Here is a 25,102-nt window from a genome sequence, read left to right as displayed (position 1 = left end):
TCTGATACCCTTCATCCATGGTTTGCAAGATATCATGTGAAAAAAGGGCGAGTTGCGTTTCGCAAAAGCAATGCTTACTAAAGCTGTGCTGATGCATGGACAGCAACTTCTCTGTCTCAAGGAAATTCATTATATTTGAACTGAGAATACGTTCAAGAATCCTGCAACAAACTGATGTTAAAGATATTGGTCTGTAATTTTGAGAATCCGTCCTTCTACCCTTCTTATATACAGGCATCACCTGCGCTTTTTTTCAGTTACTCGGGACTTTACGTTGGGCAAGAGATTCACGATAAATGCAAGCTAAGTAAGGAGCCAATGCAGTAGAGTACCCTCTGTAAAACCGAATTGGAATCCCATCAGGACCTGGCGATTTATTTATTTTCAACCCATTCAGCTGCTTCACAACCTGAGGGATGTCTATCACTATGTCCTCCATACGGGAATCTGTACGAGACTCAAACGGTGGTATGTTTGTACGATCCTCCTGCATGAAAGATTTCTCAAATGCTAAATTTAAAATTTCAGCTTTTGTTTTGCTGTCTTCCGTTGCACTGATCAGTGAGTGACTGGATGGAAGCCTTCGACCCGCTTACCGATTTTACATAAGACCAGAATTTCCTTGGGTTTTCAGCAAGATCTTTTGCTAAGGTATGACAGTGGTAGTGGTTGAATGCTTCAAGCATCGCTCTATTTACAGCAGCATGAATCTCTACTAACTTTTGCCTATCCTCATTCTCCCGATCTTTCTTGTACCATGAGTGCAACAGCCTTTGCTTCCTGAGCATTCTCCAAATTGCGCTGCTAAACCACGGTGAGTCTTTTCCATCCATAACCCACTTTTTCAGCACATACTTGTCCAATGCGTGATTTACAATGTGTTTAAAATTTGCCCATAATTCTTCCATGTCCATCGTACCAGAAGTCGATTCATTTAATAAGTGGGATGCTAACAACTGCTTATCTGCTCTTTCTAGTAAGAATACTCTCCTAGCCTTCTTGACCAACTTCTTAACTTTCATAACCAAAGTCATAATGACAAAATTATGATCACTAATCCCTGTCTCAGCAGTGACACCGTCGATGAGGTCTGGTCTGTTCATGCTACCAGATCTAAAATATTTCCATTACGTGTTGGCTGTCGATTTAGCTGCTCAATATGTGTTCAAAAGTAATTCACATGACAGCTTGTCTGTATCACCTGTAATGAATCCATAGACATCCCAGTCTATACTACGTAGGTTGAAGTCGCATCTGACTAATACAGCATGATCCGGGTACTTCTGCGATACAGAATATAGACTCCCTTTGAATGATTCTAGAACTGTCACGGTGGAACCTGGTGGCCAGTAACAACACCCCACAATTAACTTTATTTCCTCTAGCCCTGTTAAACATGTCCAGATAACTTCACAATCACACTCTACTTCGACCTCAGTAGACACAATATTTTTGTCAACTGCAATGAAGACACCACTTCCTACGTTGTCTAATCTGTCTTTCCGATACACGTTCCAACCCTCACTAAATATTTCAGAACTTCCTATCTCAGGGTTCAGCCAGGTCTCAGTCCTGAAAATAATTTGCACACCACACGCTTCCTGGAGGGCAGTAAATTCAGGAAATTTATTCCAAACACTCTGAAAATTTACTGCTAATATCTTGATAGCTGAAGTTAGGGCTGTATACTTTGCTCATGTACATTCAATACCAAAGTACGGTACCATGTCTTAAATGCAGTGGACAACCACAGAAATATCTCACGTTTATTCTTAGGACCTAACAAAAGCTTTTGATGTGATTGAGCATTCCATACTCCTGAGGAAGCTTGAATGGTATGGTGTAAGAGGTGTGCCAAATCAATGGATTAAATCATATTTGGAATATCACTCTCAGGTAACTGAAATTAAGAAATGGAAGGAAATGAACTCCAGGTATATCTTTCAGAACCATGTGGACTAAGTCATGATGTTCCACAGGGCTCCATTTTAGGCTCCTTTAATTTTTTGGTCTACATTAATGATTTCCCATCACACGTTAGGGATTCTGAACCAGTACTGTTTGCAGATGACACCAGTTTATTGATTGAAGGGAATAAAGAAGAAAATCTTACTGCATCTGCAAAAGATATTACAAAAGGAGTGTCTGAATGGTTCACCAGAAATAGGCTAATAGCTAATCCTCAAAAAACGGTACTCATGAATTTCCACATTGATCAAAATAAAAATTCAGCACAACCTGTAATATGTACAGATAACCAAAACATTTCTGCTGTCAATGAAACTAAATTTCTTGTGATTCATATCCAAGAAAATCTTAAATGGAGCACTCATATTACATCCATAAATTCAAAACTAGCGAAAATGAGCTATATAGTAAGAATTCTCTGCAACAATACTAGTGCAGAAACAGTTAGGGCTGTATACTTTGCTCGTGAATACTGAAGTACGGTATCATTTTCTGTGGAAATGTAAACCATAACAGTTTTCAGGAAACAAAAGGCAATTATAAGAATAGTGAAACGAGTGAGTACCAGAAAACCATGCAAACCTTTCTTTAAAGACCTTAAGATCCTACCCTTCACTGCATTTATATACTGGAAGTAGTCATGCATGTCAAAAAAAGCATACTGAGAAAAGAAAACCTTTTCCCTCAAAACAGAAGTGTCCATGATTACAGTACCAGGTCAGACAGTGGCATACATGTTAATCATTGTAACACCACATTATGCCAAAAAGGTGTATATCTTGCAGGAACAAAACTTTACAACAGATTACCAAGACATATAAAATCTCTTCCTGAACTACAAAGCTTTCAAAAGTCTGTGACAGCCTACCTTCTTAAAACTGCTACTATTCAATCTCACAGTATCTTAGCAAGAAAAAATGTAATTTGTATCTTTAATTGTAGAAATAAGTTATAAGTATACAGTATTTCAAAAATTTGTAATTATTAACTGTATAGATCCAATTTGTCATAAAAATTTAAATAATGCATGTTTGACATTTGAAAAACCAATAGCTAAAAAGGTTTTCTGTCCAATATCCTGAATTATGTGTATATACCTAATTAGGCATGTTACGATGTGTCTTCCCCCACCCCACCCCCCCATCCCACCACCCCTCTCGCTTTGCTCCAGATGCAAAAGTGAGGAACCACATATTGAGGAAGTCAGCTCTGTCACAGCATTCAGCTCCCCTGAAACGGTTACTTCGGAGATCACACCACCTCCCAAAGGGCCATCAACTGCTCTGTGGGTAGGGTGACCTTGTAAACAACCATGCCAGTAACAATGAGCTGTGTCAGCAGCAATGCCACTGCCCTGTAGTACACATTGTTTCCTTTGCCACACACACATCCCACCAGCATGCAACATCCTCTAGGTGGGTAAGAAAAGGACAACTGCAAGAGGCACACTGCTGCAGAGCAGTTCTAATGCAGATATGTCCCGACCTATGAAAATATGCCAAGTAACTGATAGATCTATAGAAGCATAGTCTCCTCAGGACAAAACCTAGCAAATGTACTTAGATGTGTTCACAGTCAAACACCCTGTTGCAGATTTGCCAGATCAGGAAGTAGTCACTTAAGGTCACAAACCAATGTCCACTAAGCAGAGTGTGAAATATTAATGATGGTAGCCTTGCAGTAGTGCTGAATTGTGCACTTTGCCCCATTATTAAAATATATAGATCTTCTGACAACATGAGGCTCTCTAACCCAAGTACACAACAGATCACATATCCTTTGTTTTATTTTAAGGCTTGATATTGAATATAAATCTAAACTGTTATACTTAACACAATTCTTGGCCTATTTCTTCATTATTATTTAATCTATTCTGTCAGACGATGTATGTGTTACCCTGAAATAAGAGCCCAGTGTATTTATAACACTACAGATAAACAGTTCAGATGAGGCAGAACAGAAGTTTTTGAAATGTAGTGGCCAGCCGGTGTGACCGAGCAGTTTTAGGTGCTTCAGTCTGGAAACGCGCGACCGCTACAGTTGCAGGTTCGAATCCTGCTTCAATCATGGATGTGTGTGATGTCCTTAGGTTAGTTAGGTTTAAGTAGTTCTAAGTTCTAGGGGACTGATGACCACAGATGTTAAGTCCCATAGTGCTCAGAGCCATTTGAACCATTTTTTGAAATGTAGTGTTGCAGAATAATGATGAACATTAGAGGCATTCACATATGAAGAGTTATTGAATCAAATTAGGGGAGAAGTTTAGTTAATTTAGACATTTGCATGTTGCATTGATCATAACTGCAACATCTAATGATGATGTGGAACAATTAAGTTTTACAAGTATAATGTATTTTCTCATTGAAAAACATGAACACACTGAAAAAAAGATCACAATTTTCAATATCGCTTTCCCCCTTTGAAACAAGCATATTTGTTTTTGAAGTTGTTTTTATTATATATCAAATTATTTACACATTGGGTAGATGTTGAAAGGTTTTTATATTTTAATACCTCACCCCCTAACATACCAAATCAAGGCTAAGCAAAGGATAGGGTAAGTAATTTCTCATTTTAATATTATATTTCTGAATGTTGCAATTGCTTTAGAACTATTAGTGATTCTTGTCAACAAACTTTATAAGAGAATAATTATACTGTGAGGCTGTTGTCAGTTTACCCAGCTGTTTAAAGTTCTGTACAACAAATAGTTTTCCTCAATGATGAGTTACCCAGAATTAAAATAATGGTAGGAAATGATGAGGGAGAAAAATTGTGCAGGGAGACCAAGGCTTGATTACAGCAAGCAGGTTCATGCAGATGTATGCTGCAAGAGTTATGCTGATATGAAGAGGTTTGCCGTGGATAGACTGGCATGGAGAAATGCATCAAACCAGTTTTCAGACTGAAGACCACAACAATATATTTATATATGTGAAAAAGATTTCAGTCAAGTAAACAGAAGCAAGCTTTTTCCAACATCATGGAAAAATGAATGTTTCCCATGTATTTAACAAAATTATAGAGGCTTTATACCATAACATAGAAATTATGACAAATACAAACAAAGAGAAGACTGGACCATCAGGAACACAGGATTGAAACAAACAGTTTAATGTTTCACTTACTTTTTGCAGATGTGACACAGATGTCAATGGTTATGTGAAGTTAAGCACGGTATCAGAGTTACACCATGACACATACAATTAAGACCTTTACTCTTTTCTGACAACCAAAAATAATTCAACAGACAGAAAATGACCTTCATTCTGCAATACCACACCTGAATGATATATCTAAGAACTGTCTTCTAAAAGTTTCAATAAAAAAGAAGAGAAAGAATACTGAACTCATGGTCTTTAAGTGGAAAGTTCCAGTATGTTCTAAAATAATAATGAGTAAACAGCCAATAGAACAGGTGACACACTTTCCACTGTCAGGCTATAAAATTCATATAGAAGATGAAAATGACATCAGTAATAAACTACACAAGTTTTTAATGATATGTAGCACAATGCACATAAAACTTGGTGGAAAGATAAGGAAAAAATACAGAGTTGTAATTTTATAAAGCAATTGATACTCCTATAATAAAGTATGGAACCGAAACCAGCACAGGAGCTAAGATTGACAAAAGAAAAATACATTTGTCTGTAATAAAATTTGTAAGACAAGTAAAAGGATGTATGCTTAGAGGTAAAAACATAACAATATTATATGAGAAATCTGTAATACACTGTCCAGTCACACCAATGTGAACTCCCATCAAAAGTCTGAATAACCACCTTTTGCAGTGCAGTCTGCAGTGAGATGTGCAGAAAGAGAGGCAAGTGCTGACAGTGATGTGGAGCCATGCTGACTCTAGTGCCGTAGTCAGCTGAGCTAGATTGAGGTTGCACAGTGTGAACAGCCCGATCGAGGTGGTCCCAGAGATTCAGGTTTAAATCTGAGGAGTTTGGTGGCTAGGAGAGTACAATAAACTCATCTGGTGCTCTTTGGACCACACTTGTACACTACAAGCTGTGTGACACATTGCATTGTTCTGCTGGTAGATGCCATCGTGCCTAGGAAAAACAACCTGCTTGTAGATTGGACATGGTCCCCAAGAAAAGAAGCATATTTGTATTAATTGTGCCTACCAGAATTACAAGATCGCCCAGGGAATGCCCTCCAGCCTGGACCCCTCTGATCATTGTTGCAGGTTGTTTACTCTTAGACTTTTCATGCTGTACATGCCAACTGCCATCTGTCCAATGGAGCATAAAATGTGATTCATCTGTTGCTACTCAGTGGACATCCAGTTGTGGCATTGGCATGCAAATTCCAGCTTTCATCACTGAAGAGCAGCAGTCAGCATGGGTGCCTGAACCAAGTGCCTGCTGTGGAGACCCATACACAGCAACATCCACAGAAAGGGGTTGAGGAGACACTGTTGGTAGTCCTTGGTTCATTGTGGCCAGTTGCTCAACAGTGGAATGTCTATTCACCCATATACATGTCCGCAGCCATCGTTCACCTTGTCATTCATGGCCTCGGCATCAGTGATAGCTAATGCCGTTTTGCCATGTACAGTATACTTTAACCACAGTGGCATGTGAACAGTTTACAAACTTAGCTGTTTTCGAAATGATGCCACCTTTGGCTCGAAAGTCAATGATCAGGCCATTTTGGACATGAGATAAATTGTTCTGTTTTCACCTATGACAATGACTGTATTGTTTTCTATGCCCCCCAAAAATGCCCCCCAAAACACTTTATATACCTTGCACTGCTAGTGGTGCCACCTGCCATCTGTGAGTGGTTATTGTTCATTGCTATCAAAGATAGACAGTGGTCATATTAATATGACTGGACCATGCATATCCTGTAAGAAGCAAAAAAGTAGAGCCAGGATGTGTAAAAAGGAAACAACACATCAACAGAATGGGGATGACTGAATAGTGAAACAAGCAAGCAATAATTATGAACCATTAGGATGTCCTTCTTCAGAGATAACTGATACAGGAAACGAACACACACACACACACACACACACACACACACACACACACACACATTTAACTAATACCAGTGCTGTAGCCTGAGAGGGGTAAGGGTTGTATTCGGTGGAGTTGGTGAGAGGAGAAAGAAGGTGCAGAGGGGGAGCAAGGTATCAAGGAGAGAGTGTCTGGTGGCTGATAGGGAGAGACAGCAAGGGTACAGTACAGGAATGTGGCACCAATGAGCTCACCCTGGTGCAGGCAGGTGTGTTTTGTGTGTAACATGATGGAGTAAAGGGGGATTGGGAGGTGGAGATAGAACAGACGAAAAGGGAAATCAAGTGTAAAATGAGAAAACTGGGGGACATTGGGATGCGGGTGGCAGAGTGTGTGGAATGGGTGCTCCTGGAGATCAAGGTTGGGAGGATTGTAGGAGCAAAGGAAGTGTAGTAAGGATAGTTCCCATGTATATAATTCATGGAAAATGGAAGGAGGAGACAGAGGAAGGGGAACAGTAAGCCTATATGGCACAAGTTGTGAACCAGTCATTGGAATTGAGTATTTTGTGCTCAGCAGTGTGTTCTTTCACTAGATGGTCAAATGTGTTCTTGGCCCTAATTTGGCAGTGGTCATTTATTTGTGTGGAAAGGTGGTTGCCGGTGATTCCCACATAAAACAATTGTCATATGTTATTAAAGGTATGGCAATGACAATATATTTGTGTAATAAGTAGGCACAGGGTACAGGAAGGATAATATAAGTATAAAATAGACAGAACTGAATGCATAAAATTGTATCATAGAGGACTGTAATTACATGAGTTCCAAGGTTAAATTAAAGGCACTGATGTTAAATGAACAACAAAGGAACTGCACAGTGGCTTCTGAATAATAGATAGCTAACCATTTATACAATAAATACACACTTTAAGGTCATACACTAACATATCTTCTACTGAGGATAAAAATGAGAATAACGAATGTCTGACAACAATTGATCATACATAGGTAGACACTTGTAGATACACAGAACATATCTTTCTAGATACATAGAAAGAACAAAGAGAAAATGAAGCACAGAAGAATGAAATAAGGAAGTTATACTACATGGCTCTGAGCTTTGTGGTCAGATAGCATATAACTCACAAAGAGTGAGTACTCATGGGGATACATAGTTATGTGATAAATTTTCCTTTAGCATCAATAAAATTATATCAAGAGTGCATGATTAATCCTATTGGAGATAAACTGTTAACAAATTGTAATGTAAGATTTCAGTTTCTATAATGTTTGTCAAACCAAATCATTTTCTGGTCTTTGGATAAACTAACCTATATGCATTAGGAAGTGGATTTTCCAGAACTTCAAATGGCACTGTGTATCTGAAAAAGAATTTCTTTCATTCAGTAGTTATGAATTTAGGTTTGCCATGTATTTTTCCCAAAACTGAATCCCCAATTTTCATCTATTTTTTTATTTTTATTTATTTGTTTTGATCCTCTGAATCATAAATTGTACAGAAATGCACATCATGCTATAGGACAGGTCATTTGATACATATTAGGCATTTATAAGAAGAGGTATATGTCAATGAATCTATAAAATGATGACATATTTATATCACATGTGTAATGTACTTAGGTCTTATATTTACTCTGTATCAGAATTTAGCATTTATACCAATAAAACTTACATTCAGTTATGATATGTAAGGTCAACAGTTTGGAATCCATTATCTGATGTTTTTCTTGAGCAGGTGCTTATAGCAGTTCCTTAAAGCAGGTTGTTTTCGAGGAATTCCTGTATGTTGTAGAGGCAGTGTTTAATTAGGAGTGACCATAGTTTTAGTTTAAAATCTTTCACTTTTGCAATGTTATTCACTGCTATTGGGAGATGATTGTAGAGTTTTATTCCCATATATTTGACACCTTTACTGTATAGTTTTGTTGAATGGGGAATTGCTCGTAGAGAGTTCTTTGACCTTGTATCATTTTGGTGCAGTCTGAGTTTATATCTAAGTTGCTAATATTTTTCTTGGTGAAACATAGTAGGTCCAGTATGTACTGACATGGGAGGGTTACTATGTTCAGATTCTGTGGCCCCAAAAGATAATTCCATAGCTTAATATACAGTGGAAAAGAAAATAGTACATTGATGTCAGGGTGCTGGTATTAACAATATTCCTTATTTGTCTTATCATGGAACATACTTTACTCAATTTGATGCAGGTTGTATCAATACGACTTTTCCATGTAAGTGTGTCAGTAATGTGGTAACTCCCAAAAATTTGGTTTCATTTACATAGTTGATTTTATCAACACTCAGTGATATATTTGGTACTTGTGGGTTTTTATTTTAGACTGTGTGGAAAGTATTAACAGATGTCTTTTTTATGTTTAGGAGTAGTCTGTTTGAATGAAGCCATGAGTTTAGTTGTGCTGTGCTCCTGTTTATTGCATCTTGAAGATGTTTATTTGAGTCATATATCATAATTGTGGTATCATAAGCAAAGAGGAAGGTTCTGTTATCGTGTAAATTTAAGGGGTTGTCATTTACATAAAGTAAGAATAATAAGGGTCCCAACACTGAGCCTTGGGGAACTCCATGTTCTGTGATTTTGGTAGATGACTGTACCGTATTAGCAATTACTGGTCGATTGGTTACATTCATTTGGACATATTGGTTTCTGTCTTTGAGGTAGCTTTTAATCCAGTCATGGGCAGTGCCCCTTATTCCATGGGAATACATTTTTTGGAGCAGTATATTGTGATTGACCATATCAAATGCCTTTGTTAGGTCAAGAAAAATGCCTATGGCTGGAAGCTTCTTGTCTACTAGTGTTGAGGTGTAATCTAGGAGTTGCTGTATTGCATCAGTTGTGGTTTTTCCTCCTTGGAAACCAAACTGAGCAGGTGATGTGGCATTTCTTTTCTTCAGAAATGAATTTATTCTATCTGCCATAGTATATTCAAATATTTTTCTGAATGCTGAGAGTACTGCTATTGGCCTGTAATTGCTGATATCATCTTTACTTCCTTTTTTATGAATGGGTATGGTTTTTGCAGTCTTGAGTTTATTATGAAATATGCTGGTGAGGAATGAAGAGTTTATTATGTGGGACAGTGGTTTACTTATGAGGTTACTGCAGTTATGGAGAAGAAAGCAGGGGATCTGATCTTGTCCTGCAGAGGATTTTTTCTTAAATTTTGTATGAATAATTTTTTCTATTTCTGCCTCTGTTGTTGGTAATAACAACAACATGTCGATGCAGTTGTTTTGTTATAAGTTTGGGAGATGATTATTTGTAAGGTGGTCTGTGAGACTTCAAACATTTTTAATAAAATATGAGTAAAATTCATCTGCTATTTCTTCTTTGTTTGTGATTGATTTCCCATTCATTTTTAGGTTCTTATTACTTGTCAGCTGTTGATTTCTGCCGCTGTATGTATTAATGATTTTCCACATGCATTTACTTTTGTTAGCTGATAATTTGAGCAGGTTATCATTTTGCAGTTTTTTGGCTGCATTAACTACATTTCTAAAGATTTCTTTATATAGTCTCTATGAACCATGCTGGCTAGGATTTGTAGCTATTGAGTAATGTGAATATCCGTTTGGTTAGTCTGTTGTTATCCATTCTGAATATATGTCCAAAACACTGTAGTCTCCTCTTCCTCATTACATCAGTTAGTTTCTCCGTTTTCAGATATAGCTCTCTGTTTGGTCTTAACCTGTATCCAGCATTATTGTTTCTTTTAGCTCCCAGTATTTTCCTTAAAATTCTTCTTTCGACCTTCTCTAGTTTCTCAAGATCTCCATTTCTTGTTAGATTAAGTGTTTCTGCTGCATAGAGAGCTTCAGGTCTGGCCACTGTTTGGTAGTGTCTTAATTTCGTGTTCCAAGACAAGGATTTTTTATTATAAACGTTTTTGATCATATGAAACACTCTTTCCATTTTGTGCACTCTAGTTTCTATAGCTATCTTTTCTTTGGTGTTTTATGTAATCCACTCTCCTAGGTATTTAAAGGAATCTGTTTTGTGTATTGTGTTGTTGTCAACTGCAATATTTTGAGGAGCATCACAGATGTTTGTCATAAACTTTGTTTTTTCATAGGATATTTGTAGTCCTACTTTGGCTGCTTGTTTTTGTAGTTCTCTTATTTGTTCTTGGGCATTGTCTAGTGAATCTGTAATCAATGCCATGTCATCTGCGAAGGCTAAACAGTCGACAGTGATCTTGTTTGGATTTCTCCCTAGTTGAATCCCTTTAGTATTGATGGCCTTCCTCCATTGTGGTAGTTTATTTATTTATTTATTTATTCATCCATGGAACAATATATATTGTATGGATGTCATCAGTTTATAATACATGAGCACACATTTACATTTACAATGAAATAGATTTCTCATATTTTGTGTAGTTTTTATAACTAGTTAGACACACATTTATAATTACATCATATTTTGGTGATAATGTCATATGTTGCTAATAATCTACATCTATGTAAAATATTCTTTTGCAGTATGACAACTTTTACTTACTTAGAAGGTTTTAAGCTTTTGTCTGAAAGTGAGGGGCTCATTTATTTCATTAATTTCCTGTGTTAATTTGTTATACAGTTTTATCCCATTATAAAATATACTTTTTGCATCTTTGCCTTGTTCTTTCTATCTAGATGGAGGTGGTGACAAGATCTTGTTTCATGGTCATGTATTAGGCTGTTTGTGTTATACATGTTGAGATTTTTCTTAATGAACATTATGCTCTGAAAGATATACTCACAAGAAACAGTTAGAATGCCTAGATTTCTAAATAATTCTAGACAGTGGGCCCTGTTGTTGCTGTTTGTTATTAACCTTATGGCTCTTTTTTGTACTTTGAACACAGTTTGTATGTTAGTGGCACTTGTTCCCCAAAACATGATCCCATAGCTGAGGACTGAGTGTAGATATCCGTAATATGTTATTTTAACACAGGTATTATTGCATACTGGTGCAAGGATTCTAAGAGCACAGCATGCTGTGGATAATTTCTTTGCCAAAATGTTGACATGGTTTATCCATTTCAGTTGGCTGTCTGCATTCATGCCTAAGGATTTGGTACCTGTTACACATTCTAATTCATTATTATTAACTTTTATTCTAGTGGCATTGTGTTTTTTGTTCAATTGGAAGTTAATATAGTTAGTTTTCTTTACATTTAGGGTTACTTTATTTTTTAATGACCAGTTGTGGGCATCATTGAGAGCCTCGTTTGCTCTTTCTGACAGTTGTGTTGGATTTACACCTGTTATTACTATGTTGCTGTCATCAGCAAAAAGTATTTTTTCTCCATGTCTGATACTTTGTGGGAAGTCGTTAATGTATATAAGAAACAATATTGGGCCTAATACACTTCCCTGTGGGACGCCTATATTCACATGTTCTGGGTCATACAGCTGTTTTACAAGGGAATTGTTTGAAACTTGTGATATCTCAACTCGTTGAACTGTGTTTTCCAAGTATGATTTGAACCACTTCTTTGTCACACCTCTTATTCCTATTTCCCGTAATTTATGAAGTAAGATTTTGTGGTCAACTGTATCAAAGGCCTTTGACAAGTCTAAAAAGATACCACTTACATTTTCACCTTTGTCCAGTGCTTCTAAAATTACTTTAGTGAACAGTGCTATAGCAGATTGTGTGCCTTTTCCAGGCCTAAGACCAAATTGGTCATTAGAAAGAAGGTAGGTGGGACAGAAAGGTGTGGATATTGCTTTGACAAAATTTCTAGTTTATGTTGTAAGCTTTTTTTGAGGGGGCTTGCTTACTGGTATCTGTATAATGAATTTTAAGATAGTGATTGTAACATGAGGCATTAGCATATCAGTTGTAATGTGATCAATGTAAAAAATAGACATAAGAAGCAACAGAATATAGTGTATTTTATAAGTGTAAATATAACCATAGTATTAAGTCTGACATTTGCAAAAGCCATCATTACGATGGCTCCACGAAAAGAAAATGTAAATAAATAAATAAATAGAGATAATCCTAGCTTTACAGAGCATGCTGTGCATTCTGTGTCAGTAGCTACTTGGTCAAGACAAGATTCACTGTGGTTGGTTATTCTGGTTGGGAATTTAACCGTTAGTTCCAGATTGTAGAGATTCAAAGTTTTTGATCTTCTGCTAGGAAGATACAGATTACAATTCTGTAAGATTTCTGTTTTTTTAGTTTTTCTAAATACTAAGGCCAAGTTCTTATAGAAACAGCTTAGGTTGCCTGAGGGTGATCTATATACTGATATTAAGTAAATACAAGGTTCAGTGAGTTCTATACCCAATAATTCTATGTCTTTTTAAATGCTGTGGGAGTTGCATATGTCCAGTGGTAGAGCAATAGTATTGTTTTTTACAAGTATGCAGCTCCGTCCACCCCTGAATGTTTTCCTTGAGAAATGATTTACCAGTTTGAAATGTGGTATCATAACACATTCAGTTTCAGAACAGCTCATAAAGTGCTCAGTAATACATAGTATTTGGATATTTGATAAATTTCTATTTCACTCAATTTGTTTCTGAGCCCTTGTACATTGTGGAAGTAAATTTGCTGATTGTAAGAGTCAGAAAGTACCATATTGAAAACTGTTGAGAAATTTTTGTTTCTACTTTACTTGCTGCAGCTGACTGGGTGGTGGCTTTTTCCTCTTCAGTCCTGTCCATAAAAAATCATTGAATCTGGGAGGAAGAACAACAGTTCTACTGTTGACCACCATTTTATCTGCTGTAGGTGTCATCTTGTTTATTGCTGCTGGTGAGACTGATGGCAGGTTGACTGATTTGGTTGGTGTTGGTGTCTTTTTGTTCATTGCTGGTGGAAAAACTGATTGCTGCTTGACTGTTTTTGTTGCTGTGGGAGTCTCTTTGTCTGCTGGAGAAGCTAATGGCTGCTTAACTGTTTTTGTTTTAGTTTCTGTTGATTTCTTTCTTATGGGTTGTCCAATTGCTTCTGTTATTTTTGTCTTTGTTTGTGCATCCGGTAGAGTAGTATTTGCAGTATCATCACATTTGTATTATCAGTTATTTGATGTTGAATCCTGCTCTTTTGCTCCTGGGAACTTCACTGGGATGGCGGTACCATTTTCTTGTTGAGTCTACTTTCGTAGATAAGTGGAATGTTACCTCACTCCTAAAAACTGTATATGACAGAAAAGTGTCACCCTCTTACAGCTTCTGGAGCAAATTTTCACAAAAATCCTTACCTTGTACTTGTATAAAGAGCCTGTACCAGTCATAATCAAAATGGTTTGAACATTAAATGGTATCTCACAACACTTCTGACAGATATATGCTGTAGTATACCTTTTCTGCTTGCTTTTCAGTTTCTCTTATTGACTACTTCCCACATGTTCTCAACTTATCTGCTGCAACTGTGTGAGAACTCTCTTCTCAAGGTGCATATGTTAAGTAATAACTAACTAAATTCCACTTTTACTTAATTTTGCTGAAGAAAGTAACACAAACATTTTTAAGAATTTACATTTATTACAAAAATTTTCTTTATGTTTATAAAACATTCTCATGGTTAACAAAGAAAAAAATCAATGTTGACAATATAATTTAATAAGATCTACTCATCAAGTTGTGGCAAGGGAACACACACATAAAAAAATGTTTTACTTACACAAGCTTTCGGAGCCAGTGGCTCCTTCTTCCAGCAGAAGGATTGAAGGGGAGGAAGAGGAGCAAAGGAAAAGGACTGGAGAGGATTAAGAAAAGGGGTAGAGTTTAGAAAAGTCATCCAGAATCCTGGGTCAGGGGAGACTTACAGGACGGGATGAGAAGGAGTCTTTCCTTCTCAATTTCATGGTTAAGATTAACAATGTCATTTTCAGATCCTGGATTCTGCATAATGCCAGGAGACATCAGTGTTCAGGACCAACATTTCAGATAGATCATTCACACAAACTTTCACAAAATAGCTACAACTGAGTAAAGTGTACAACACTAAAGCTAACTTGATAATGTTTTAACAGACACTGACTGAATATTCACTAAAGATTTACTGGCACTGTCTAATTTTTTACAAAATATTACATTATAATGGAGTACACTTTCAGTAACAGCATAAAAGACTGGAATTATTGGCAACACTTCTACACAATTGGTAACAAACTCATTCCACCTAATTGACGAATGCTGGAGCTCACAGTTCTCTTTGTTATTCAACAATTGTCATATTGGAAAAGACATTATATCTTGGAGAGAGTATTAAATAAAGCTTATCCAAACTAAATGTTTTATGTAACAATAAAAAGTGTTTTACTAACTAGTATAAGGTCTTGTTGCCTCTGTTTTTTTCTAACAGTTTATGAAAACCTGCACATGCCTCTTTCAGTAGCTCAAAATATGATCATACAACTATACAAGTAATGTTTCACTCTATTGTGTGTCTATGTTTTCAGGCATTTCAACTGTTTGACCTGGACAAAGATGGTGTGATTAGTACTAAAGACCTAAGGCTAACATTTGCTACATTAGGACAGCCTGACATACCAGACACTGAAATTAAGCAAATGTTGTCAGAGGTAAGTTTTGTGGTAGTATTCAGCAGAGTGCAGTTACTAAGAAGTTGATCCTAAAACACAAGGAAACAATATCTCTTGCAATTATTAGATTCCTTGGGTTATTCAAAATTTCCCATTCGAGTTGCAGCATACCACAACAGCAATAGTACACAACTGGTTGATAACACACTTTATATGGACAATACTCATAATATCAGCTGCAAGATAATCATACTCCAGGAAATATGACTAAATGAAGAAGTGCTTTATAAGATCAGTTTAAATTAAAGGAAAGGAAACTATTCAGCTGTAGCAGATCAGTGCACAGAGCGCAGTAACACATAACAGAAAACAGCATTCACACAAGCTTTTGAGCTCTAGCTCTTTTTGTGGCAATAATACACACACTGCCTATCCCTTATTTTATGTATTGCTCCAGCCAGGAATTTCCATTACTGTTATAAGATCAGGTTATTAGGTTCAAAAAGGTGAATCATCAGCTGTAATCCTTCATTAACTTACTGAGGTGTACTGTAATCTTATTTAATAGAAGCAAGTATGACTCTGGTTAATAATAATGTCTAAAAATAAAAGTATAAATATTCATTTGTTCAAAATAATGTATCTTCGAATTTTTTTACTGACTGCTTTGAAATTCTGGACGTTATTATAAAACAACAGGAGCATTGTATGGCATATAAATAAACATATATTAGATATATAATAAATAAAACTGTAAAATATACCACATGGCACTATCATAGGTACATAAAAATGTGCATATTTGAATGCAATATTGTGTGAAAATTTCACAGGGGTTGGTGAAGAACTTTCAGAGATTTCAGATTTTGAATAAACGAATATAAGATCTTTACTAACATCTTCAAAAATAATCAGTTTTTGAAAATATAAGGTAATTAAACAGATAAAAAAATCTACTCACCCAGCAGTGGCAGGAGAACACACATAGAAAGGTATTAAAGTCTGCAAGTTTTTTGGAGGCAGTGGTTCTTCTTCTGACAGAAGGGTTGAAGGAAGAAGAGTGAAGAAAAAGAACCGGTAAGTTTTAGAAACAGGAGTAAAGTTCAGAAAAACTGCCCCTGGTAAGAGAACACCTACAGGACACGATGAGAAGGATAGTCGAATAATAAATAAATAAATGCAACATTGTCTCAAAATTTCAAGGGACTAAGTTTTTGAACATATGAACATATATAAATAAAAGTGTAAATGTTCATTTGTTCAAAATCATAACTCTCTGAAAATTCTTCCCCGATTACTTTGAAATTTTGACACAACATTGCATTCGAATAAGTGCACGTTTTAATGTACCTGCTGGAGTAACATATGTAATATATACATCTATATGTAATAATTATTGGGGGAAATCTATGTAAAATGTAAATAATCGTTTGTCAAAATGTTAAAATCTGTAAAGTTCTTCACTGTTTTCTTCAAAATTTTGACATACCTTTGCATTTGAATAAACGCATGTTTTTGTATACCTATTTTTTAAATATATATAATATTAAGATGAAATATATGACTGCTTTGAACTTTTGTCACAAATTTGTATCCAAATACATGCATGTTGTATATATATTTTTTAATATATAAATAAATCTGTAATATGTAAAGGGGAAACTCTACCAAAAATTTCAGAAAGTATTTGACCAATTTGCTTCAAATTTTTACATGTTAGTGTAATAAATGTTTTGACACATGCATACATACACATATTTATGGCTCATCAGCTATGATTATTATTAACCATTTTGCATGAAAACAGTGGTTTACACATGCATAAGCACACGCACATGCATGCGCACAAACAAACACACACACACACACACACACACACACACACACACACACAGAGTTATGCTCTTCCAAAGTAGGAATCACACAGTCTCGATAACATGCAGATATGGAAAACCTGACAGCCTCTCTGGATGTATTTTCTTAAAACAAGAATAGAATTAATAAAGGTGCTTGTGAATAGTCACATATGGCAAGTGCAACAGCGATCTGAATTTGCAGTAACAATAAACAAGCCTCTAGGTCAAGGGGGGGGGGGGGGGGCACGATAGGAGATGGACAGAGCGACTGGAGGAAATGGGACACATAAAATTGAAAAAAGGAGATTGATAGAGAGAGGGGGAGAAAGAGGGGGTTAGGAAGAGATGGAGAAAGGGGGATGGCGAAGATGGACAGAGACAGGGGGAAGGAGGTAATGGACAGAGAGACAGGGTGAGAGAGTGAGAATGTGGAGATGGGGAGAAGAAGGAGAACAGGTGATGGACACAGAGACAGGGAGAGAGAGTGGGCTGGAAGGGACAGAGAGAGGGAGGAGAAGATGGACAGAGAGAAGGGGGAGGAGGTGATGGTGAGAAGAGGGGCAAGGAGGAGGAGCCCAAGAGATTAGGATGTAAATCCAGTTTGCATGCATATCAGAAATCTTTGCCTTTTCTTTCTTTTCCATTTAACCAGACTGAGCCACAGCAATGTGTGGCCAGGAACAGTTAGTAATAACTTTAATAATAATATGTGTGAAAATGGCATGATAGATTTATATGATAGGTGAAATGTAATTAGAACAAAATGCCTGTTATAGATGAGAAAAAATTATAAATGTTCTGCATATAACCATATTTTCAAATTAATTTGTAACGTAAATGTAAAATGATTCATTTAACATAACTATGATTAGTCTATGGAACATGAAACTAACCAACTAACTGAGTGTACCAAGCAGAGGGTGTGGTTCAAGCTAATCATTGATTTGTCTTGATGGCCTAGGCATTAATTATTTATTTATAGTTCATCAGCTTGAAGCCATATTAACACTGAGTGACAACTCATAGATAGGCACAAATCATTAGAATAGGCTTTTGTGTCACATCTCTCTCTCTAAAATAGGAACTCCCAATTGCTTAACAAATACAAAATACGAGTAGTTCACTTTATGAAGAAAAAGTAACAATGTTGGTCTCTTGGAATGATAAAAGCGTTGTTTCATTTTATTTCCCCTGTGTAGTTATGAGAGTATTTTACAGCAGACAGTCTGATAGTTGATGGAGAAAAGAAATGAGTAAATATAACAGAAGACAGAGAGAGAATTAACTGAACTGCACTGAAATATTTAGAAACATTCATAGAAGGTGTCAGACAGTATAAAGAGAAGATTATAAGGAGGACATTCAAATGTATCCAAACTATGAAGAAAACAAAACAGATGGTTATATTGGGTAGACATCATATCACATCAGATGACTCTTCGATGATGAACCAGGAGATCATATTAATGGGGTTCGATGATGTTTTCAAAACCCTACATAATACACCAAAGGAAACAAATACTCATATAACGTCTCTCAGGTTTTCTCAGTATAACTGATTAATGGTGTCCATGTGGGTGCTCTGCTGAGTTGTTGTTTCCATTCGATGCATGATCTTTCCACAACTGACCCAGTCATCTTCTTCAGATGCTGTAAAACCCACAGCACCTGGAGTAAGTGGTTGGGTTGGTTGCTGGAACATTGTGTATCAAATGGAAACAACAAAAGAAGAAAAACCCCTGGAAGTACTGGAATAACTGCAGATATTATAAAAGAAAAGGGAAAGGTGCTGAAAGCAAAACTTGCACAAATATCCATATATGGTCTGTATAAAAGGATGTCATCAGATAATTTGATCAATACTGTAATTGTTGTATCATGTGTTTATAATTAAAGTGCAGCTACTTACAGAGCTCCAGTGTGGGCTGTAATTATCATATAGCAGTGAAACTTGGTAGATATGCATACGTTAATGCATGACCAATTTACTTTGGAAAAAAATTATTTAAGGTTTGGCCACCAGGTGCAAATCTGATGCTGTACACTGTTTGTGTGGCAATATGACATTGGCAGTGTCATTTGACAAGCCATTGTATGAGTGAACATATGGTTACAGAGAAGAGAGACCATGTGCTGTTAGCGAAACTGTTTTATGTGAATAGCACCACTTACAGTGATGCGCTGATATAGTACAACTGGCTGAAAGGTCTGAGGAGATGCCCTATGTCATTAAATGGTTTAACAAAGATGATAATGAAATTAAAAAACCTGGGTGACCTTGGTGTGGCACCTGGAAATGTAAGTTGTCCTATGCTGGTGAAACTTATTGACAAGGTTGCTGTTGCTGTAACTGAACTTGTAGCAAGTGCCCCAGATAGCACTAGTGCTTGTGCAGTGTCACAAGAATTTTCCATCCCATGGTCAACACTAAAAAGAGTTTTGCAGGCTTTATTACACTGGTACCCATATAAGATAAAGATGGTGCAGCAACTGAAACCTCACATTCTACAGCAGTGTTCTGAATCTTCTCTTCGATTTCTGGCATGGGTTGAAAAGTTGATGGCATGTGATCAGGCAATATTTTACGGAGTGACAAGACTCATTTTGCACAATAGGGTGCAGTGAATACACAGAACTGATGAATTTGGGGTATCGCTAAACCGCGTGTTGTGCATGAAGAGCCCCTGTACTCACTGTGTGTGACTGTGTAGTGTGGATTCACTAGTACCTTTATTCAGTCCATTCTCCTATGAAGAGAATACACCCATAGTGGCTGTCAGGTGTACTGTGATGTCTGCACATTATTGAGACCATGTGAATCCTGCTTTGGAAGAGTGCTACTAGTGTGTGTGTGTGTGTGTGTGTGTGTGTGTGTGTAAACCACTGTTTTCATGGAAAATGGATAATAATAAAATCAGCATTCTGCCTTTGTCACTTGTTTGACATTTTCTGCCCACATCCTGTTCTTCGTCCATTACATGTGGAAAATTTTCTATACATCTTGCTTACATTCACAGCACCTGATGTACACCTGTTGGCCAAAATTTGAACTAATTATTTTTCAGCATAAATCAGTTCCACATTAACACACTAGCATATCTACCAAATTTTGCTGCCATATAACAATTACAGCTTGCTCTGGACATCCATCAGAAGCTGCACTTTAATTACAACCACCCAATATTTTACATGAATTGAAGATATTCAGAACCATAGGCCCACAAGCCTTTTGTCAGTTGGATATAGAATTTTTAAAAAAAAATCCTTATTAATAATTTATACAAAAACTTCAGACTTTAAACAGGCAACAAAAGCTGATTTCAAAACTAGGTATAGCACAGCTGTCAACAATGCACATCAGTTATCACTTTACAGGGGGTTTACAGACAGTAAGAAATTAAGCTGGCAGCACCGCAGAACAAAAGAATGCAAACCACTGACATCAGTTTGTTGAATAACACACACAAAAAGGTTAGAACTTCCAGTCAATTACATCAAGCAAATACAATGATCAAAATTGAGAAAAGTATTAGGCGAAGAAAATCCACTTGACCAACACTGTTTGCTGCAGCCTTGGAAGAGGTTTTCAAATCATGTAACTGAGATCAAGAAGGAATATACATATATGGATCTTATCTGGACAGTCTTCAGTTTGCACATAATAACTGCAGAAAAAGATGAAGGAAATAAACACAGCAGGTATACAATTAGACCAAAGATTAACTACAACAAGAAGAGGATAATGTATAACCTGTACCTTGTAAAGATAATAGTGAAGATTATTGACAAAGTTATAGAAACAACTATCAAATTTGTACAGTTAGTTCAGCTGAAATCAACAAGCAGATGGATTCTTGAAGAAATAAACAGGTGAGTAAAAATTGCTTAAAGTTCATTTGGGAAACTGTATTTTCTATTCAGAAGTAAATGTGCATAACAAGAAGAGACAAAAAAAAAAAAAAAAAACAGACAACTGGAGAAGAACAACAGGAGTTGAGGATGTGTTAACAACAGTTATGAAACTTAAATTGTGGTGGGCCAGACCTATAGTGAGATGAAATGGTGGGAGTTGAACTACGGAAATTCTGTGTTACACACCTCATGATATGAAAAAGCCTAGATACCAATCTAATGGAAGACTGATAACATAAGGAAACAAGCAGTACAAACATAGATCCAAAATTCTGATGATAGTAATGTGTGGAGAAGTTTGAAAGAGGCCTGTAGATAACAGTGGAGATAAATGTCTGATAATAATTATATAACTGGATGGATAAAAAAATCTACCTGATGGATAAAAAAATCTACTCACCAAGTAGCAGTAGGAGAAAACACACATAAAGGTTAAGTAAATGTGCATTCTTTTAGTGCCAGTGACTCACTTGGAGGGTACCTTCCTGGGATCCATAAGCCTTCAGCCCCTGGTTTGGTTTAGATGCATTGATGACATCCTTCCCATATGGACTCATCGTGAGGCTGAACTGTTAAAATTTTTGGAATCTATGAATACATTCTTCCAATTAAATTTCATGTGGTCTTCTTCCAAATCCCATGCCACTTTTCTTTATGTTGACCTCATCCTCACTGAGGGTCAGCTACACAGTTCTGTTCACATTAAACCTACTAACGAACAACAGTTCTTACATTCTGACAGTTATCATCATTTCCATGTCAAACAATCCCTCCCACACAGTCTTGGCATTTGAAGTCAACAAATTGTTCAGATGTAGACTCTTTAAGGTAATACGCCAACATCCTCACCTCAGCCTCCACTGGACATAATTACCCCACCAGCCTGCTCCAAAGCAGATTTCTCAGGCCATCATATCCAATCCTGCTATTGCTAACACCTCAAAAAAACAACTTAGGGGTTACTTCTCATCTCTCAGTATTATTCTGGTATTGAATGTATTAATCAGCTACTTTATCAAAGCCATGGCTCCCTGAAGATCATGTCCTATGATGAGGTCCAGATTCTGTATGACATTTTGCCCACCACACCAAGAATAGCTTTTTGTGCCCCCCCCCCCTCCCCCCTTCTGTCCAAAGCAACCTCTGCAATATCCTGTCAAAAAAACAACTTAGGGGTTACTTCACATCTCTCAATATTATTCTGGTATTGAATATATTAATCAGCTACTTTATCAAAGCCATGGCTCCCTAAAAATCATGCCCTACGATGAGGTCCAGATTCTGTATGACATTTTGCCCACCACACCAAGAATAGCTTTTTGTGCCAGCCCCCCCCCCCCCCCCTCCCTCCCGTCCAAAGCAACCTCTGCAATATCCTGGTCAGGCTCTATGCTGCTTCTGCACCCTATGGCTCCTACCCCTGCAACCATCCCCACTGTAAGATTTGCAGTTTGTGCCCACCTACAACAACCTGTACCAGCCCTGTAACTGGCAAAACATGTACAATCAAAAGGAGAGCCACTTGTGAAATGACATATCATATACCAGCTGTTATTAAACACTATTCAGCCTTCTACATTGGTATGACTACTATCAAGTTCCAGAATGAGATTTTCACTCTGCAGCGGAGTGTGCGCTGATATGAAACTTCCTGGCAGGTTAAAACTGTGTGTCGGACCAAGAGTCGAACTCGGGACCTTTGACTTTCACGGGCAGAAGTAAAGCTGTGAGGGTGGGGCGTGAGTTGTGCTTGGATAGCTCAGTTGGTAGAGCACATGCCCGCAAAAGGCAAAGGTCCCGAGTTCGAGTCTCGGTCTAGCACACAGTTTTAATCTGCCAGGAAGTTTCATATCAGTGCACACTCCACTCCAGAGTGAAAATCTCGTTCTGGAAACATCCCCCAGGCTGTGGCTAAGCCATGTCTCCACAATATCCTTTCTTTCCAGAGTGCTAGTACTGCTAGATTCACAGGAGAGCTTCTGTAAAGTTTGGAAGGTAGGAGATGAGGTACTGGCAGAAGTAAAGCTGTGAGAGCAGGGCTTGAGTCATGCTTGGGTAGCTCAGTTGGTAGAGTACTTGCGCGTGAAAGGCAAAGGTCCCGAGTTTGAGTCTCAGTCCAGCACACAGTTTTAATCTGCCAGGAAGTTTACTATCAAGTTACTAGTTAGGATCAATGTGTATAAACAAAGGGTGTATATTGGCAATACATAATATTCTGTTGCAGAGCATGCTTTACGGCATGACAATTGTGACCTCGGTGCCTGTTTCACTACATATGCCATCTGCATTCTTCCCCCAGATACTACTTTCTCAGAACTCTGCATGTGGGAACTGGCGTTACAAGATGAACTTGGTTCTTGCCACCTAACTGGCCTTAATTTGTATTAATTATTTTTTCTAATTTCCTTGATCTCAGCATTTCTTCTCAGTAGTTAATCATAACTTCATTCTCTTTTGCTTTTCTATATCTTTCATTTTATGATCTGTCTATTTTTTCCCATCCTTTCTCCCTCTCCTCTACCGTATATGATGCATTATCTTTCCACTGTTATTAACTCTTGCATGAGGTTTTGCCAATAATCTCTGTCTTTCTTACTACCTTATCTTACACCTTTAAGCTCTCAGGTTTTCAAATATCATTTTGTGCAGTCCCCAACAATCAATTTTTGGTTCTCATCCCACCCGGTAAGTCTCCCCTGATGCTCGATGCTGTGTGACTTTTCCAAACTCTCCCCAGTTCCTAAACCTAACCAGTCCTACTCCTTCATTCCTCTTCCTTCCCCTTCAGTCATTCTGCCAAAAGAAGGAGCCACTGGCTCTGAAAGCTTGCACATTTCTTTAACTTTTTTGTGTGTGTTCTCCTGCCACCCCTTGGTGAGGAGATTTTTTTATCTATCCAATTACATGTTCAAAAATTGATTATTTTTGTTGATAATAATGAAATGTGATTAAATGAAATGATTTCAAGGATGCAACAATGCAATATTATATTAATTATAAATTACATTAGTGTTATTAACTTACAGCTTAGATTTTAAAGAACTGTGGTTTATGCCATTAATGTATGAGATAGAGGACAACTTGAATAATTAACCACAGAATGCAGGCTTTCACATTCAGTAATAGTGTTTTTGGTAATATTTGGTTTATGGACATTACACTGTGGTCCAAGACATATTTATCTGCTTAACATATTGTCTTCCAATGCTGGAGACATTGTCAGAGGCTATAACATCTCAGAAATCAGTTAGAAGCTCAAAACAAGTTCAGCAAGCCTAACTGTTTCCACATCCATACAACAGTCAGTTTGTGATATCATTAAATCACTGCCAAAGATTGTGGTGTTGTGACATGTGCTATGGGGCTTTATTTAGTACTAAGGCCCACAACTTATGTAATTTCATACCTTCTTCTTTTCAGTTAAAGTTGTTTATGTGCTTTTTTGAGATTGTAACTGCTTTCTCAGCTGTCACAGCCTCTGATGATATCCCCAACATTGGAAGACAGAATATTAGGCAGAGAAATATACCTTGAATCACACCCTAATGCCCATAAAACAAATATCATCACAAATTTGAACTATATAATTCCTTATATTGTACTCTGAAATTCTTATGTGTGTGGAAAGATCTGAAATGTATATACTTGAAATAATTTGTCCCAAAATTAAAGGAAGAAGAATAACACAGACAATGCAAGTGAATGATTGTAAACTTAATTTAGAGTTAGTTTATTGCCAAACAATTGATAGGTGTGAAGCTGTAATTTGTTTTATTTTTTCTCATGTTTCACGAGACCATTGTAAGAAAGCTAACTGATTATAAAATGGGCTAGCTGTTACATAACTCACACAGTGA

General features: G+C 37.0%; 1 protein-coding gene across 1 annotated transcript in view; it reads left to right on the top strand.

Annotated features, from left to right (window-relative positions):
• LOC124789440 (myosin regulatory light polypeptide 9-like) overlaps window positions 1-25,102 on the top strand; it is a 117,118-nt gene that overhangs the window by 61,736 nt on the left and 30,280 nt on the right. The window contains exon 3 of the mRNA XM_047256790.1: window positions 15,394-15,516. Within this exon, the coding sequence (XP_047112746.1) occupies window positions 15,394-15,516 (123 nt within the window). The remainder of the gene's footprint in view (window positions 1-15,393; window positions 15,517-25,102) is intronic.

The sequence above is a fragment of the Schistocerca piceifrons genome, chromosome 3 (genome assembly GCF_021461385.2).
Source record: "Schistocerca piceifrons isolate TAMUIC-IGC-003096 chromosome 3, iqSchPice1.1, whole genome shotgun sequence".
Classification (NCBI taxonomy): Eukaryota; Metazoa; Arthropoda; class Insecta; order Orthoptera; family Acrididae; genus Schistocerca; species Schistocerca piceifrons.
This window is presented reverse-complemented; position numbering and strand designations above follow the sequence as displayed.